This window comes from Ascaphus truei, chromosome 19 (assembly GCF_040206685.1).
Source record: "Ascaphus truei isolate aAscTru1 chromosome 19, aAscTru1.hap1, whole genome shotgun sequence".
Classification (NCBI taxonomy): Eukaryota; Metazoa; Chordata; class Amphibia; order Anura; family Ascaphidae; genus Ascaphus; species Ascaphus truei.
In genome coordinates this window covers 30,680,213-30,700,259 of record NC_134501.1, presented here as the reverse complement: position 1 = coordinate 30,700,259, position 20,047 = coordinate 30,680,213, and the positions used below count along the sequence as shown (strand labels likewise).

At 45.4% G+C, this 20,047-nt stretch overlaps 1 protein-coding gene across 1 annotated transcript in view; it reads left to right on the top strand.

The window, feature by feature from the left end:
• Window positions 1-20,047, top strand: part of ELMO3 (engulfment and cell motility 3) — a 65,793-nt gene that overhangs the window by 8,358 nt on the left and 37,388 nt on the right. Inside the window, exons 3-5 of the mRNA XM_075577070.1 lie at window positions 1,945-2,017; window positions 14,144-14,194; window positions 17,670-17,839. Coding sequence (XP_075433185.1) covers window positions 1,945-2,017; window positions 14,144-14,194; window positions 17,670-17,839 — 294 coding nt within the window. The remainder of the gene's footprint in view (window positions 1-1,944; window positions 2,018-14,143; window positions 14,195-17,669; window positions 17,840-20,047) is intronic.

The window sequence follows — 20,047 nt, the reverse complement described above, 5'->3', positions numbered from 1 at the left end:
GAGATTAGTGACTGAGAGACTATGGATTAGTGACTGGAAGACGAGAGTTTAGTGACTGAGAGACTAGAGATTAGTGACTGGGAGACGAGAGTTTAGTGACTGAGAGACGAGAGTTTAGTGACTGGGAGACGAGAGATTAGTGACTGGGAGACGAGAGATTAGTGACTGGGAGACGAGAGTTTAGTGACTGAGAGACGAGAGTTTAGTGACTGGGAGACGAGAGATTAGTGACTGGGAGACGAGAGATTAGTGACTGGGAGAAGAAAGATTAGTGACTGGGAGACGAGAGATTAGTGACTGGGAGACGGGAGACAAGTGACTGGGAGATGAGAGACAAGTGACTGGGAGACGAGAGACAAGTGACTGGGAGACGAGAGACAAGTGACTGGGAGACGAGAGACAAGTGACTGGGAGACGAGAGACAAGTGACTGGGAGACGAGAGACAAGTGACGGGGAGACGAGAGACAAGTGACTGGGAGACGAGAGACAAGTGACTGGGAGACGTGAGACAAGTGACTGGGAGACGAGAGACAAGTGACTGGGAGACGAGGGAGAAGTGACTGGGAGACGAGGGAGAAGTGATTGGGAGACGAGAGAGAAGTGACTGGGAGGCGAGAGATTAGTGACTGGGAGACGAGAGATTAGTGACTGGGAGACGAGAGATTAGTGACTGGGAGACGAGAGTTTAGTGACTGAGAGACGAGAGTTTAGTGACTGGGAGACGAGAGATTAGTGACTGGTAGACGAGAGATTAGTGACTGGGAGACGAGAGATTAGTGACTGGGAGACGGGAGATTAGTGACTGGGAGACGTGGAGACGAGAGATTAGTGACTGAGAGACTAGAGATTAGTGATTTGGAGACGAGAGATTAGTGACTGAGAGACTATAGATTAGTGACTGGGAGATGAGGGTCAATATTCCTGTATTCAAAAAAATTAGTTATACAATATTGTGAATTTGACAATTATTTGGGGTAATTCCACCGTATTTACTAATAATTACGTATTCATAAGTGGGTTGCGATATTCAATCTCTCGTCCATAAACCAAAAAGCAATAACGCAATGTTAAATAACGCTAGAGATAAAAATAATCTCAACTCATAGAAATCTGGGTCAAACAGCGCTGGCGATGTGTGTGCGCGTGCGTGTGTGGGAGAGTGTAGTTAACAAATCCCATCACTTAAGCCCTTTGATGTCTGTGGTTGTGAATGCTTTGCAAAGGAATACATTCAGGCAGCAGAAGGGGGTTAACATACAACAAAAGACGTCCTACAAATAAAACACACGAAGGAATAACATCCACATGTGCAAACTCTGGGTTATCTTGCCTATGTCTGCAGTGGCTATTCTGTACACAGACAGGATCAGCCTGACCCAGCTCCAGTCCTCAAGGGAAACCAACCGGCCAGGTATTAGGGATTATCCCGCTTTAGCCCAGGTGGCCCAATTGATTGAGCCACCTGGGCTGAAGCAGTGATATACTTAAAACCTGACCTGTTGGTGGCCCTTGAGGACTGGAGTTGCCCACCCCTGGCCTTACCTAAACCTGTAGCAGGTGATACAAATATGGGATATATTTTTTTGTGGCATCATGTGAACAGGTAATTAGCTGTTAATTCTAACAATGTCATGCTCATTTGGGATAATGGCCTTAAATGTAACGTTTTTGCATATGGAATAAGGCGATGCATACTTCTTTGCGTGATATTTACATTACGTGTTACATTAAGCTCACATTCGCCACGGCGATAACATTTGTTTATTAAACGTTAACGTTTTTTATAAATACTTCGGTAAATATAACTCTTTGGTTTGTTTTTTGTTTTTGGACCATTAATATTTTTTTATATTATATCAGTATTGAAGTTTGGTGAATCTAGGCCTTGGGGAGGCCTCTGCTGGGTGTGCTGAGTTTTCAGAATGATTTTCTGGCCTCTCTAGGTGGAATATCAGTAACTCTGAGCAGTATGCGCTACAGTATGTGGACGGACACCAAGAATATATCACTGAGTTGGTGAGTTTGCATTGCCTGAGACTATCTTTGTATTGTTACATTGTCTCTCTCGCCTTAAACCTTTTTCCCTCACTGCACCTTACCTGTGGAGCTCCCTCACAGTCAGTATACGCCAAGCACCTTCTCTCCCCACCTTTAAGACTGAACTTTAAACTAACCTCTTAAATCGTCAATGCAAGCTTTTTTATTTTTTGTACCCAGGATTGAAGCAGGGGGTCTCCGGAGCTGAAACCCGTTAATTTCAGCTCTAGGGACCCCGTGCTTCCATGGATACTTACCTCCGTAGTAGGTGCTGGCTGCAGCTGCTCTGCTCGGATACCAGGGATCACGCATTGGCCACTGTTCAAAGCTCCTGAATGCCAATAGGAAGCTGTGACGTCATCAGGTTTGGTTTCCTATTGGCCCGCGTGACACGGGAGCTTTAAACTTTTAAGCCCAGCTAGCTCAGCCGATGCGACTCCTGGCACTTACTATGAAGGTAAGTATCTCGAGAAGCAGAGGGTTCCTGGAGCTGAATTTAATGGGGTTCAGCTCTGAAGACCCCCTGCTTCAGATGTAAAAAAGGCACTTTAAAGGCTTATAAGCTTGACTTGGGGTTAAATGGTTTTCCTGAAATCATTCAGGAAGATAATTAAGTAATATATATACCCCTAGCCCAACACCACCTCCCCATCCCCCTCCCTGTATTAGTACATTTATGTGTTTATTTTCATTATCCTGTGTGTAGAATTTATTTTAATAGAACAATTATTAAATGTTAAGTTTTAAACGCCCAGGAGTGCGTTTGACTAATGAGCTTCTAAGTGGTGGACGGAGGCACTAATATGCTCCCGCCCTCCAACTTTTATGTGTATTCATTAATTATCAGCTCATCTATCGCACCCAACGCCAATCTAGGCGTTTTGGGCACACTCATTTAACACAAATCTATAAAATCAGTGAGCTGTATATTCTGTGTGTATATCTACACATACATTCGTTGTAATCCAGGGGGAGCATGGAGGGAAATAGAACAAAAGAACAATCTAAGTGTAGACAATTTTTGATATGTAAAATTTAAACTGAATGTCTTGTCTTGGCTCGTATGTTGTGCCTACTTACAAGATGTAAGTTGTTTTCAAGCGGTTTAGACACACAATGGTCTCTGCTAGGTTAGATGTTCTCCACTCTGTGAAGCGGTCTCCAACTGTCAGCTCAGCAGCCAAGTGTATGTGAAGAAAAAGATACCATAGTGCAGACCAATACAATGGTAAAAACTAAACTTTATAATATAAAATGAACACTTACAATAAAAACGATTAATATGTGCATTGTTCACAATCTTATGTGATCGGGGGGAGAAGAGTTAGTTAGCTTCAGGCTCACCCGCCTCTTCCGATGGAATCCAATACGATCAGCCTCTCTCTGCGGTGCTGTGTCTCTGATGGTGGGCTGTGTGATCCAGGCTGTATCTTCCCGTGGGCTGTAGTACTCTCCTTCAGCTGCTGCACATCAGTGCTGCGCTTGGAGCTGCCCTTCGGGTGAATGATCTCGCCTCTCTCGCCGCCGGTACGTCACTTCCGCTTTGTTCCGTCACGTCACTTCCGGGCGCGGCTGGATGGATTTCTAAATGGTGATCTCGCCTCTCCCCTCTCAGGACGGCTCCCACTCTACGCGTTTCGCCAGAAAAGGGTGTGTGGCTTCCTCAGGAGTGTCTACACATACATACATACATATATACATATATACAGTACTTGACAAATCACCCAAAAATCTACTCGCCAAACCAAAAAAATCTACTCGCCACCTAGCCCCGCCCCTAGCCCCGCCCATAGCCACGCCCCAACCCCGTTTTTAAAAAAAAGAAATGTAATACATTTCTAGTAAGAACAACATTCGTTTTTGACATAAGTTTATATTTATTGTAGTACATTTATACTTTACTACAATTAGTCCGTGTTACGTGTGTGGGACTAGTTTCCTGCACCCATTAACCAGTGTCTGGATGCCCCCTTTTCACAATATCTAAAGCAGCAATCCCGCCTGGGATCTTACCTGATCCACAGTCCCTAAATATCCAGGTACCCGCATTCCCGCAATGTTATACATTGGAGGGGATGTGTTCCCTACCTGTCTTCTGGGTTAGGGGGGATTCCGATGTCTTCCATGTGACACTTGAATCAGATCTGGAAGAAAGCAGTATAAGGTAAATAATATATCCAGATCCAGAGTCTGGGAGAGAGACAGAGGGATACACAGGCAGAGAGAGAGAGAGAGAGATACAGACAGAGAGGGAGAGAGACAGATGGAGGGAGAGGGAGAGAGACGGAGACGGAGAGGGAGAGGGAGAGAGAGAGAGAGGGAGAGAGGGAGAGAGGGACAGGGACAGAGGGACAGAGAGAGAGGGACAGAGAGAGAGGGACAGAGAGAGAGGGACAGAGAGAGGGACAGAGAGAGAGACACAGACACACAAAGAGAGACACAGAGACACAGAGACACAGAGGAACAGAGACAGAGAGAGGGACAGATGGAGAGGGACAGGGAGGGAGAGGGACAGGGAGGGAGAGGGACAGGGAGGGAGTGGGACAGGGAGGGAGAGGGACAGGGAGGAAGAGAGGGAGAGAGACACAGGCAGAGAGGGAGAGAGACACAGACAGAGAGGGAGAGAGACACAGACAGAGAGGGAGAGAGACACAGACAGAGAGGGGGATAGACACAGACAGAGAGGGAGAGAGACACTGGCAGAGAAGGAGAAAGACACAGGCAGAGAGGGAGAGAGACACAGGCAGAGAGGGAGAGAGACACAGGCAGAGAGGGAGAGAGACAGAGAGGGGGAGAGGGGGAGAGGGGGAGAGAGGGAGGGAGAAGGAGAGAGAGAGAGGGGTGATTGACTGACGTGGAGGTGACTGACTGCGTGACTGGGTGACTGGGTGGGATTACTGACTGGGTGGGATTACTGACTGGGTGACTGGGTGGGATTACTGACTGGGTGGGGGGTGACTGGGTGTTGGGTGGGATTACTGACTGGGTGGGGTGGGATTACTGACTGGGTGACTGGGTGGGATTACTGACTGGGTGACTGGGTGGGATTACTGACTGGGTGGCTGGATGACTGGGTGGGGGGTGAGGGGTGGGATTGGTGACTGGGTGGGAGGTGGAGTTACTGACTGGGTGGGATTGGTGACTGGGTGGGATTACTGACTGGGTGGGATTACTGACTGGGTGACTGGGTGGGATTACTGACTGGGTGACTGGGTGGGATTACTGACTGGGTGGCTGGATGACTGGGTGGGGGGTGAGGGGTGGGATTGGTGACTGGGTGGGGGGTGGAGTTACTGACTGGGTTACTGACTGGGTGGGATTGGTGACTGGGTGGGATTACTGACTGGGTGACTGGGTGGGATTACTGACTGGGTGACTGGGTGGGATTACTGACTGGTTGGGATTACTGACTGGGTGACTGGATGACTGGGTGGGGGGTGAGGGGTGGGATTACTGACTGGGTGACTGGGTGGGGGTGGGATGGGTGACTAGGTGGGGGGTGGAGTTACTGACTGGGTTACTGACTGGGTGGGATTGGTGACTGGGTGGGATTACTGACTGGGTGACTGGGTGGGATTAATGACTGGGTGGGATGGGTGACTGGTGGGATGGGTGACTGGGTGGGGGGGTACCTCTGGTGTCCTGCATATACACGTACACACACACACACACACACAGAGGAGCGGGGAGGAGAAACACATGCACTACTACCTCCCGACCCGCGCGGGCAGCGGGAGCAGTGGGGGAAGGAAAATCACGAGCGCCATTACCTTCCAGCCCGCGCGGGCAGCGGGAGAGGGGGGGGGAAGGAAAATCACCAGCGCAATTACCTTCCAGCCCGCGCGGGCAGCGGGAGAGGGGGGGGGGGAAGGAGAAACACCCGCGCCATTACCTTCCAGCCCGCGCGGGCAGCGGGAGAGGGGGGGGGGAAGGAAAATCACCAGCGCCATTATTTTCCAGCCCGCGCGGGCAGCGGGAGAGGGGGGGGGGGGAAGGAAAATCACCAGCGCCATTACCTTCCAGCCCGCGCGGGCAGCGGGAGCAGTGGGGGAAGAAGAAACACCCGCGCCATTACCTTCCAGCCCGCGTAGGCAGCGGGAGAGGAGGGGGGGGGGGAAGGAAAACCACCAGTGCCATTACCTTCCAGCCCGCGCGGGCAGCGGGAGAGGAGGGGGGGGGGGAAGGAAAATCACCAGCGCCATTACCTTCCAGCCCGCGCGGGCAGCGGGAGCAGTGGGGGAAGGAGAAAAACCCGCGCCATTACCTTCCAGCCCGCGCAGGCAGTGGGAGCAGTGGGGGAAGGAGAAACAGTGTATTTAAATTGCATTTCATTCCACCCACCTCCACATCTGTCCAAAATCCTCCATGACCGGATCAGTGCAGGAGCTGACACAATTATACAGGAGGATATTCAGTATAGAGGAGGAGGAGAAGGAGGAGGAGGAGACGCACGCACACACCCCTCCCCCTCTCCTTCACCCGTGCAGAGAAGGAAGGGCAGTTTGAAGTCCTGGCAGCTCCATCCCGCGTCACAGCCAATCAGCTAGAGGAATTTTTTTTTTTTTTTTTCCGAGCAGGGGATTTTTTTTTTTTTTTTGCAGAGCAGGGGAAATGTTACTGGCCACGAGCCAATTTCCGATCGCAGCTGGCGAGTGGGCGAGTGTGTTTGTCGAGCACTGCATATATACATATATACATAAATATATATCTACACATACATACATACATACATATATACATACATAAATATATATCTACATATACATACATACAGTACATATATACATAAATATATATCTACACATACATACATACATACATATATATATACATAAATATATATCTACATATACATACATACAGTACATATATACATAAATATATATCTACACATACACACATACATACATATATACATAAATATATATCTACACATACATACATATATACATAAATATATATCTACACATACATACATACATACATATATACATAAATATATATCTACACATACATACCTACATATATACATAAATATATATCTACACATACATACATACATATATACATAAATATATATCTACACATACATACTGTGACATAGTCCAAAGATGTTAGGCAGCTTTCTGCCCCGTTTTAGAGCAGAAAGTGCAGGAATAGTTAATGATCCGTTCCACAGCTTCCCATTAACTCAGGCAGCTGGATGGAAAATCCAGACCACAGATTACAATGGCTCTAGTTCTCCCTCACCTGCTCTTCTAATCACATGCACAGGTACTTAGAGCAGAGAGGTTTTGCATTTCACTCTCTCTCCTTGGAGCCTGGGGGCTGGGGGTGTCGCTGCTCCCCTGCATCCAGTATCGGGGTTGACGGCCCCTCCACGTATCACAGTACCAGAGGATTTGCCTGGACTCCACGAACAGATAAGACAAAACAAATGGTTACTGCTGTTGCTAAAAGACTGTACTGTATCTTGTGACCCTAAATGAGAGAGCATTGTTTTAAGCTGGGGAACCAGTTTAGTTGGCCAGCAGCTGTTAGAGAGACTGATTCTGATGTGTAGTTAGATCCCTGAAAGGGATAGGATTTTGCTTATATGATTTTGGTTTTATTTCTTGAAATAACAGTGTGGGAAATATGGTAACACTGAAATATGTGAACTGCTGAATGAAAGTATCTGAGTACCTCTAACCTTCACATGTTAAAGCTGCAGTACCTTACTTGGATGAAAATAAAGCAGGCAGAAGCCTGAGTTAAGCAGCATAATACTTTGGATGATCCTGTTTGTTGTATAATTAACCCTAGAAGACTGTGTCGGGAAGAACCCAGACAGACGTCAGCACTACAAAAGAGGGGCGTTTGTCACAATATGGTGGAGAATGCGGGCAGACACTAAAAAGTCTGTGGGTTTGCAAATAAATGCGGGGGTTTAAAATGGCCGCCGAGCTGAACTAAAGTACAGATGCTATGAGTGAAGTCTGTCCCACTGTGTATATCAGTTGTGCTTCTAGCATACACAGAGAATGTGCGAAGTGTGGATGCAATAGCACCCTGAACCCAAACAGAAAACCAAAATGTTTTGCTGAAAATTTTTTTTTGCATCTAGCAAGTGCTGTTTGTAAAGCTAATGCCTTTTGCTGAAGTGAGTGAATTTGCAGCTAGCAAGTGCTGTATGCAAGTTGCTGAAGTGAGTGAAATTGCAGCTAGCAAATTGTCCCTGCCGGGTTTCTAAAATGGCTGACGTGAAATGTTTGTTGTGTAATGTACGTAACCATACAAAATAGTGTCCCTTCAGGCCATACTATGATCACGACCCTGGAGGAGAGCCGTACCCGCAGATGAATTTAGTATGCGGGGCCTGTCGTGAAGTAGGTCACATGGAAGATGTGTGCCCCAAAATTTTCAAAGACAAACAGCTGCAAAAGCAAGCAACGCCCTGTGAGTGCAAGCAAGATGTGGAAGCTGATAACAGTGAGTGTGTGCCCAGTACCACTGATATCTCTGGAGCTAATAAAGCAAAAAGAAAGAAAACTGTTCCTCAAGTCACAGGGGAAGTGAACGAGCCACTTGAACCTGCACTGTCAGGACATGCGTCAGAAAGGCGCCGAGATGAGCAACAGCCCATAGGGCCTGGCGCAATCGTCCCAGGAATGACGACACGCCTAGAGATGACAAAGGCTACTGCTACCATCATAGGCAGAGAGCCAAGCGAATCAAAGAAAACAAGAACTGACTGGAAACTATGCTATGAGATGTCCCAGAAAGATGTGCAAAACTTCATCACAGAGTTAGGGGTTTCTCGGCAAGAGGCTAGCGCGCTTAAAGCAGAGCTGGAACTCTCACGCCATGAGGTCTACGCTCGCAGCACAGAGCTGTGTACATTGAAGGAAACCTATGAGAATACCCTGAGTAATTTAGAGACTGTAAAAAGAGAGAATGTAAGTCTGACACAGAAAAATTCAGACTTGACTGACCAGATCAGTGAAGGTGATGAGAAGCTTCACCAAGCAGAAAAAGTGGAGAAGCAATTGATCCAGGAAAAGTTAGAAATGCAGGAAGCACTGCAGAATACAGAATCAGCGGCGATCCAGGCGACACAAACTGCAGAGCTCCAAAAAATGGAGGCGCTGATGCAAACCCAGAGCAAGCACCAGATAGAGGTGAAGACCCTGAGGGAGGTCTGGCACGATCAGGTTGAAGAGCTGCAGAAGCAGATGGCTGAGCGCGAGATACAGTGCGCCAAGAGAGGAGATCTCCGTCCGTCAGGTGGTCTGCCTGACATTGCGCTATGAAAGCGAGATGGCCGATATCTACAAGCAGCTGGACCACACGGCAAATGAGGGGGCCCGGCTGCAGCTGGAGCTGGACAAGACCCAGAAGGAGCACCTGCAGCTGCAGGTCAAGAATAGAGAAAATGAAACGGAGTTAAACCTCGCTCTGAAACAGATGACGGACATGGGAGAAGCGGCTAAAGTGGTTCAGTCGGGCTATCAATCCTACCTCCTAACCAAGCAAGCTGTACGTTCCTATACGTGTATCTTCAATGCTGTTGCAATATTACGATTTGCTATAAAGATGAAGTTGGAGAAAGAGATTCCAAGGCTAAAAGAGACACGGTCACAAAAGGAGACCAGGGAACGTAAACTCAATGCCCTCACTGATGACAAAGAGGAAGGAGAAAGAATTGACTTTGATTGTGCTGCTGTTATTCCAGAAACAGATAGGCACCCTCCTGAGAATATTCTCCCTGATCTGGGATTCAAAAATCCAGATCCTCAATTTCATTTACGTTGTCCAGAAGATTATCAAACTAGTGGACACACCCAGGACACCACAGAAGATGTTTTAGCCAAGTGGGTGGCAGTTCCTGAAAACACAAACTTGTTGACAGATCCTGATGACGTGGTTAATATGGACTACGTTTGTACAGAGGCAACTAGGTCTCCAAAACCCAAAGGCCTGGTAATGGCCACAAAAGGGAAATCAAAGATTGAAAAGAAAAAACAACGAAGGTTAAAACGGCGCCTGAATAGTTCCATATCTCACCAATCTGGACCACACTGTGGAGCCAAGGAGAATCCGGTCCAAGGGTCTCATCAGAAGCTAAAGAAACAGTCCAGTCATTTGCAGGTTGCAGCGGGCTATGAAATAAAGTCAAAGGACTGGAAGTCAAAAAAAATAAAAAAATATGTTTGGGGGAACTGACCGATTTATTTTTTTTATTACACGTGTGGACTATGTCACGGACACTTAACTATGCAAATAAGCATTTTGTCAATATTACAATGTTATATTGGTTCTCTGTGTTGAAAATGTAGCTAAACTACAAATTAATATACAGGGTTGATGGCCCTTAAGATTACAAGGCTGTAGTATAAGGAAAAAAAAATATTGGTTGCTTACAATATGAAAAAAAAAAAAAAAAAAAAAAAAAAATGCCCTTTTCGGTTGGTAAATTTATAATGAGGTTCATATTCTAGAGTAGAAAAACCCAGGGAGGTAATAGAAATTGTCTGGTTTTGTGAATATATTTAGCAGATCCTGGGTTGTAAGAATGTGTGCTAGACATTTATTTTTCAAAATAGTTCCCTAATAGAGAGAAAAAAAAAATATGTTTGCCAAGTATAGTCTCTTATGACGAAACCTATTGTCCATAATTGTCGTGGAAAAAGTTCATATTCGTGTCATGTGAATGTTTAATATTGTACTGAGGAGTTAGCTCAAGTATTTCAGGTAGGACGCTCACCCCAGTGAGGTCCATGGCCGCTCACCCCAGTAGGTGTGAGCTGGGGAGGGGGATATGTGACATAGTCCAAAGATGTTAGGCAGCTTTCTGCCCCGTTTTAGAGCAGAAAGTGCAGGAATAGTTAATGATCCGTTCCACAGCTTCCCATTAACTCAGGCAGCTGGATGGAAAATCCAGACCACAGATTACAATGGCTCTAGTTCTCCCTCACCTGCTCTTCTAATCACATGCACAGGTACTTAGAGCAGAGAGGTTTTGCATTTCACTCTCTCTCCTTGGAGCCTGGGGGCTGGGGGTGTCGCTGCTCCCCTGCATCCAGTATCGGGGTTGACGGCCCCTCCACGTATCACAGTACCAGAGGATTTGCCTGGACTCCACGAACAGATAAGACAAAACAAATGGTTACTGCTGTTGCTAAAAGACTGTACTGTATCTTGTGACCCTAAATGAGAGAGCATTGTTTTAAGCTGGGGAACCAGTTTAGTTGGCCAGCAGCTGTTAGAGAGACTGATTCTGATGTGTAGTTAGATCCCTGAAAGGGATAGGATTTTGCTTATATGATTTTGGTTTTATTTCTTGAAATAACAGTGTGGGAAATATGGTAACACTGAAATATGTGAACTGCTGAATGAAAGTATCTGAGTACCTCTAACCTTCACATGTTAAAGCTGCAGTACCTTACTTGGATGAAAATAAAGCAGGCAGAAGCCTGAGTTAAGCAGCATAATACTTTGCATGATCCTGTTTGTTGTATAATTAACCCTAGAAGACTGTGTCGGGAAGAACCCAGACAGACGTCAGCACTACAAAAGAGGGGCGTTTGTCACAATACATATATGCATAAATATATATCTACACATACATACATACATATATACATAAATATATATCTACACATACATACATATATACATAAATATATATCCTCACATACATACATACATATATACAGCGTTCGACAAACCTATACATTTGCTCGCCCGGGGCGAGTGGATTTAACCTCCGGGCGAGTAAATATTGGCCCAAGCAGCACACGTTTGGTACTAGGTGGCGAGTAGATTTTTTTGTGTGGCGAGTAGATTTTTTGGTGATTTGTCAACCACTGCATATATACATACATATATATCTACACATACATACATACATACATATATGCATAAATATATATCTACACATACATACATATATACATAAATATATATCTACACATACATACATACATGTATACATAAATATATATCTACACATACATACATATATACATAAATATATATCTACACATACATACATACATACATACATACATATATACATAAATATATATCTACACATACATACATACATGTATACATAAATATATATCTACACATACATACATACATGTATACATAAATATATATCTACACATACACACATACATATATACATAAATATATATCTACACATACATACATACATATATACATAAATATATATATCTCTACATATACACACATACATACATACATACATACATATATACATAAATATATATCTACACATACATACATGTATACATAAATATATATCTACACATACACACATACATATATACATAAATATATATCTACACATACATACATACATATATACATAAATATATATCTACACATACATACATACATATATGCATAAATATATATCTACACATACATACATATATACATAAATATCTACACATACATACATACATGTATACATAAATATATATCTACACATACACACATACATATACACATAAATATATATCTACACATACATACATACATGTATACATAAATATATATCTACACATACACACATACATATATATATATAAATATATATCTACACATACATATATACATAAATATATACAGTATCTACACATACATACATACATACATACATATATACATAAATATATATCTACACATACATACATGTATACATAAATATATATCTACACATACACACATACATATATACATAAATATATATCTACACATACATACATACATATATACATAAATATATATCTACACATACATACATACATATATGCATAAATATATATCTACACATACATACATATATACATAAATATCTACACATACATACATACATACATGTATACATAAATATATATCTACACATACACACATACATATACACATAAATATATATCTACACATACATACATACATGTATACATAAATATATATCTACACATACACATATACATATATATATATAAATATATATCTACACATACATATATACATAAATATATACAGTATCTACACATACATACATACATACATACATACATATATACAGTACATAAATATATATCTACACATACACACATACATATATACATAAATATATATCTACACATACACACATACATATATACATAAATATATATCTACACATACATACATACTTTATATACATAAATATATATCTACACATACATACATATATACATAAATATATATCTACACATACATACATACATATATGCATAAATATATATCTACACATACATACATACTTTATATACATAAATATATATCTACACATACATACATATATACATAAATATATATCTACACATACATACATACATATATGCATAAATATATATCTACACATACATACATACTTTATATACATAAATATATATCTACACATACATACATATATACATAAATATATATCTACACATACATACATACATATACTGTAGCATCTGCTGGTAGTTTCTTATATTGACAATCAAGAGATGACAAATGGGTCATCTCTTGATTGTTATACATGTATCCATCTAATAATTGGTAATACTATAATAACATGACTTTGTTTCGTGCTGTTCTTCAGACAATCTTGAATCCTTTGTAGACAGCATAGTGGGGGGGGGGGGGTATGCCAAATTATAAAATCAGTCTTTATTATTGTGCATGTCTATTGCACGACATTGTAATAATGAAGAATTGACTAATCTGGGCGCAATTGCTTGGGCCTTTCTTAAATATAAAAACGCTGATCCGGATTCAGGAAAAGGAGCTATCCCACCATACAATATATACAGTCTCTATCCTTTACCCTGATTATATACTTCACTGTGAAATAACTCAGAAACAGAAATCAGAAGACCAGGATTTGATGCATCTCATTGCAATAATTGTGTTACTAATCTCCTTCCCATGACACAAGCTGCAGCAAACAATCAGGATGGAGGCAAAGTACCTGGATACATTGACATTACAAAACATTCAAATTGATTTTCTTTGTATCAACTTTAGTGGTGATGTGTTTTTCTGTTTGTCTTTTAGAACCGTATGGAGATAAAGAACGGCAGCATCCTGAGACTCACAACGTCCCCGGTGAGTTAACAAGGCCAATGACCCACAAATCATCCCCTGATTTCACATCGTGCGCCTGGAATTGCTCTGGTCTGGATTGGTCTGGGTTGGTTTTGGCTCATTTAACCTATTGTTTCCTTCTTTCTACATTGACTACCTTACCACCTACTGGCTAATTTCTCGTTCTACCAGTGTTGGTCTGAGCTGCCTCAGTCCCATGTCTGATTCCACTCGCTGTCAGTGTTGGATGTCTCAGGGCTGATTCCGCCCTCTCTGTCAGTGTTGGATGTCTCAGGGCTGATTCCGCCCTCTCTGTCAGTGTTGGATGTCTCAGGGCTGATTCCGCCCTCTCTGTCAGTGTTGGATGTCTCAGAGCTGATTCTGCTCTCTGTCAGTGTCGGATGTCTCAGGGATAATTCCACTCGCTGTCAGTATTGGATGTCTCAGGGATAATTCCACTCGCTGTCAGTATTGGATGTCTCAGGGATAATTCCACTCGCTGTCAGTGTTGGATGTCTCAGGGCTGATTCCGCTCGCTGTCAGTGTTGGATGTCTCAGGGCTGATTCCGCTCGCTGTCAGTGTTGGATGTCTCAGGGATAATTCCACTCGCTGTCAGTGTTGGATGTCTCAGGGCTGATTCCGCTCTCTGTCAGTGTTGGATCTCTCAGGGCTGATTCCGCTCTCTGTCAGTGTTGGATGTCTCAGGGCTGATTCTGCCCTCTCTGTCAGTGTTGGATGTCTCAGGGCTGATTCTGCCCTCTCTGTCAGTGTTGGATGTCTCAGGGCTGATTCCGCTCTCTGTCAGTGTTGGATGTCTCAGGGCTGATTCCGCCCTCTCTGTCAGTGTTGGATGTCTCAGGGCTGATTCCGCTCGCTGTCAGTGTTGGATGTCTCAGGGCTGATTCCGCCCACTGTCAGTGTTGGATGTCTCAGGGCTGATTCCGCTCTCTGTCAGTGTTGGATGTCTCAGGGCTGATTCCGCTCTCTGTCAGTGTTGGATGTCTCAGGGCTGATTCCGCTCTCTGTCAGTGTTGGATGTCTCAGGGCTGATTCCGCTCTCTGTCAGTGTTGGATGTCTCAGGACTGATTCTGCCCTCTCTGTCAGTGTTGGATGTCTCAGGGCTGATTCCGCTCTCTGTCAGTGTTGGATGTCTCAGGGCTGATTCCACTCGCTGTCAGTGTTGGATGTCTCAGGGCTGATTCGGCTCTCTGTCAGTGTTGGATGTCTCAGGGCTGATTCTGCCCTCTCTGTCAGTGTTGGATGTCTCAGGGCTGATTCCGCTCTCTGTCAGTGTTGGATGTCTCAGGGCTGATTCCGCCCTCTCTGTCAGTGTTGGATGTCTCAGAGCTGATTCTGCCCTCTCTGTCAGTGTTGGATGTCTCAGGGCTGATTCCGCTCGCTGTCAGTGTTGGATGTCTCAGGGCTGATTCCGCTCGCTGTCAGTGTTGGATGTCTCAGGGCTGATTCCGCTCTCTGTCAGTGTTGGATGTCTCAGGACTGATTCCGCCCTCTGTCAGTGTTGGATGTCTCAGGGCTGATTCCGCTCTCTGTCAGTGTTGGATGTCTCAGGGCTGATTCCGCTCTCTGTCAGTGTTGGATGTCTCAGGGCTGATTCCGCTCTCTGTCAGTGTTGGATGTCTCAGAGCTGATTCCGCTCTCTGTCAGTGTTGGATGTCTCAGGGCTGATTCCGCTCTCTGTCAGTGTTGGATCTCTCAGGGCTGATTCCGCTCGCTGTCAGTGTTGGATGTCTCAGGACTGATTCTACCCTCTCTGTCAGTGTTGGATGTCTCAGGGCTGATTCCGCTCTCTGTCAGTGTTGGATGTCTCAGGGCTGATTCCGCTCTCTGTCAGTGTTGGATGTCTCAGGGCTGATTCCGCTCGCTGTCAGTGTTGGATGTCTCAGGGCTGATTCCGCTCGCTGTCAGTGTTGGATGTCTCAGGGCTGATTCCGCTCTCTGTCAGTGTTGGATGTCTCAGGGCTGAATCCGCCCTCTGTCAGTGTTGGATGTCTCAGGGCTGATTCCGCTCTCTGTCAGTGTTGGATCTCTCAGGGCTGATTCCGCTCTCTGTCAGTGTTGGATGTCTCAGGGCTGAATCCGCCCTCTGTCAGTGTTGGATGTCTCAGGGCTGATTCCGCTCTCTGTCAGTGTTGGATGTCTCAGGGCTGATTCCGCTCTCTGTCAGTGTTGGATGTCTCAGGGCTGATTCCGCTCTCTGTCAGTGTTGGATGTCTCAGGGCTGAATCCGCCCTCTGTCAGTGTTGGATGTCTCAGGGATAATTCCGCTCTCTGTCAGTGTTGGATGTCTCAGGGCTGATTCCGCTCGCTGTCAGTGTTGGATGTCTCAGGGCTGATTCCGCCCACTGTCAGTGTTGGATGTCTCAGGGCTGATTCCGCCCACTGTCAGTGTTGGATGTCTCAGGGCTGAATCCGCTCTCTGTCAGTGTTGGATGTCTCAGGGCTGATTCTGCCCTCTCTGTCAGTGTTGGAGGTCTCAGGGCTGATTCCGCTCTCTGTCAGTGTTGGATGTCTCAGGGCTGATTCCGCTCTCTGTCAGTGTTGGATGTCTCAGGGCTGAATCCGCCCTCTGTCAGTGTTGGATGTCTCAGGGCTGAATCCGCCCTCTGTCAGTGTTGGATGTCTCAGGGCTGATTCCGCTCTCTGTCAGTGTTGGATGTCTCAGGGCTGATTCCGCTCTCTGTCAGTGTTGGATGTCTCAGGGCTGATTCTGCTCTCTCTGTCAGTGTTGGATGTCTCAGGGCTGATTCCGCTCTCTGTCAGTGTTGGATGTCTCAGGGCTGATTCCGCTCTCTGTCAGTGTTGGATGTCTCAGGGCTGATTCCGCTCTCTGTCAGTGTTGGATGTCTCAGGGCTGATTCCGCTCTCTCTGTCAGTGTTGGATGTCTCAGGGCTGATTCCGCTCTCTGTCAGTGTTGGATGTCTCAGGGCTGATTCCGCTCGCTGTCAGTGTTGGATGTCTCAGGGCTGATTCCGCTCTCTGTCAGTGTTGGATGTCTCAGGGCTGATTCCGCTCGCTGTCAGTGTTGGATGTCTCAGGGCTGATTCCGCTCTCTGTCAGTGTTGGATGTCTCAGGGCTGAATCCGCCCTCTGTCAGTGTTGGATGTCTCAGGGCTGATTCCGCTCTCTGTCAGTGTTGGATGTCTCAGGGCTGATTCCGCCCTCTCTGTCAGTGTTGGAGGTCTCAGGGCTGATTCCACTCGCTGTCAGTGTTGGATGTCTCAGAGCTGATTCTACCCTCTCTGTCAGTGTTGGATGTCTCAGAGCTGATTCTGCCCTCTCTGTCAGTGTTGGATGTCTCAGAGCTGATTCTGCCCTCTCTGTCAGTGTTGGATGTCTCAGGGATAATTCCACTCTCTGTCAGTGTTGGATGTCTCAGGGCTGATTTCACCTTTTTAATTGTATTAAACGGCTCTGGGATGATCTCTCTCCCCATCACTTTCTGTTTTATGGTATGTCCCCGGCTGTCTCACAGGATAAAGAGGCCAGCAGCCTTTGCAGTGGAGCACAGAGCCATAACCAAGACGTGAAATCAGAGTCCCTGAAGAAGCTTGCAGCTCTGTCGCGGGATGTCACGTTCGCTCAGGAATTCATCAGCCGCGACGGCCTCTACACCCTCTCCCGGACTGTGGAGGAGGAAAAAGAGTGAGGCTCAGCGGCTGGCTCTGTCTCTCCACTTCTAGTCCCAACTAAGAGGCTTAGTCTGGATCAGGGGAGGCCAACACAAGTGCTCAAGGGCCACCAGCAGGTCAGGTTTTAAGGATATCCCTGCTTCAGCACAGGTGGCTCAGCAGGGATATCCTTAAATCCTGACCTGTTGGAGGCCCTTGAGTACTGGAGTTGGTGCCCCCTGCTCTATATGCTAGGATGTGGCAGATCCATTTCGGCCAAAAACTGCCCGATCAGCCGCTTCTGCGGATATAGAATAAGCCCCTAAAAGGTATATTTATAAAGCTAAGACTGTCGAAGACTGAGCCTCTGATTGAGCCACCTGTGCTGAAGCAGGGAATGATTGAGCCACCTATGCTGAAGCAGGGACTGAACCACCTGTACTGAAGCAGGGACTGATTGAGCCACCGGTGCGGAAGCAGAGACTGTGAACCACCTGTGCTGAAGCAGGGACTGATTGAACCCCCTGTGCTGAATCTGTGATATCCTGAAAACCTGATCTGTTGGGGGAGGGGGTGGGGGATCTTGAGGACTGGTGTTGAGCTCCCCTGCCTTAGGACATAGCTACTTCGTCATTGGGTCCGGCGCTCCATGGACCTCATAACACAGTAGCTAAGTTACACAAATCCTGCTTGCATTGATGGAGAGATCGCTCCCACGCACGTTGCGATCTGCACTTATCAGGAATGGTCTCCTCCCCTTCCGGTGATCTGTGACGGATCTCACACTCAAGGGGTTTGGGTAATTCAATCTGGTGAAGGAAGCTCATTACATTGATGTGTGGTTTAAGAAAAGGGTTAGGGACAACTCCTCTAAAGATCTCCTGGTCGGTCTGTTACCGTCTTTGTAACATCTGAATGTAACTCCTGTGGGTGATTGTTTAATGCATTGTTCGTTAACACAAAGAAAATGGAGCAGAGACGCCAAATTGATACATTTGAATCTGAACTCCTCCTATTGACACTCCGCACTACGCAAGTTGACGCAGGGCAAGATGGGCGGGACTGTAACCATAGTTAGGACTGTGACCATATTAATTCGTCCCTAACAGACTCTAGAGACTGGAGAGAGTGTCTCAATATTTTACGATTACTCTTGGTGGTTTGGAGACTCTGCATTATCTGGGTGTCCTCTCTCTGCATTATCTGGGTGTCCTCTCTCTGCATTATCTGGGTGTCCTCTCTCTGCATTATCTGGGTGTCCTCTCTCTGCATTATCTGGGTGTCTTCTCTCTGCATTATCTGGGTGCCCTCTCTCTGCATTATCTGGGTGTCCTCTCTCTGCATTATCTGGGTGTCCTCTCTCTCTGCATTATCTGGGTGTCTTCTCTCTCTGCATTATCTGGGTGTCTTCTCTCTGCATTATCTGGGTGTCCTCTCTGCATTATCTGGGTGTCTTCTCTCTGCATTATCTGGGTGTCTTCTCTCTGCATTATCTGGGTGTCTTCTCTCTGCATTATCTGGGTGTCTTCTCTCTGCATTATCTGGGTGTCTTCTCTCTGCATTATCTGGGTGTCCTCTCTCTGCATTATCTGGGTGTCCTCTCTCTGCATTATCTGGGTGTCTTCTCTCTGCATTATCTGGGTGTCCTCTCTCTGCATTATCTGGGTGTCCTCTCTCTGCATTATCTGGGTGTCCTCTCTCTGCATTATCTGGGTGTCCTCTCTCTCTGCATTATCTGGGTGTCCTCTCTCTCTGCATTATCTGGGTGTCCTCTCTCTGCATTATCTGGGTGTCCTCTCTTTGCATTATCTGGGTGTCCTCTCTTTGCATTATCTGGTTGTCCTCTCTCTGCTTGGGAGCTGATAATTACACAGTGAGAAGTGTCTCTCTGGCCCATATTCAGCTCCATTCAAATGAATGCGGTTTAAATATTCCTCAACAAGGGTTCACAGTTTGTGGAGTATATATCTCTACTTATTGCGGGAGGTCACATTTCAGACTCTGATTGCTCTCTCTATGGGGCAGATTCATGAAGCACTGGTACAGGGTTAGTGCACCTAATTCGTAGTTAGCTCCCATTGACTTGAATGGGAGTTCCTACCGGATCAGGTACGTTAACTCGCACCGCTGCTTGATTAATATACCCCTGTGTGTCGCAGAAGAGTGATCTCTTGCTGTCACTCTCTGAGAGATGTAACATTCACTCACACATTGTCTTAGTCTCTGTAGTCACTCTTGGAGT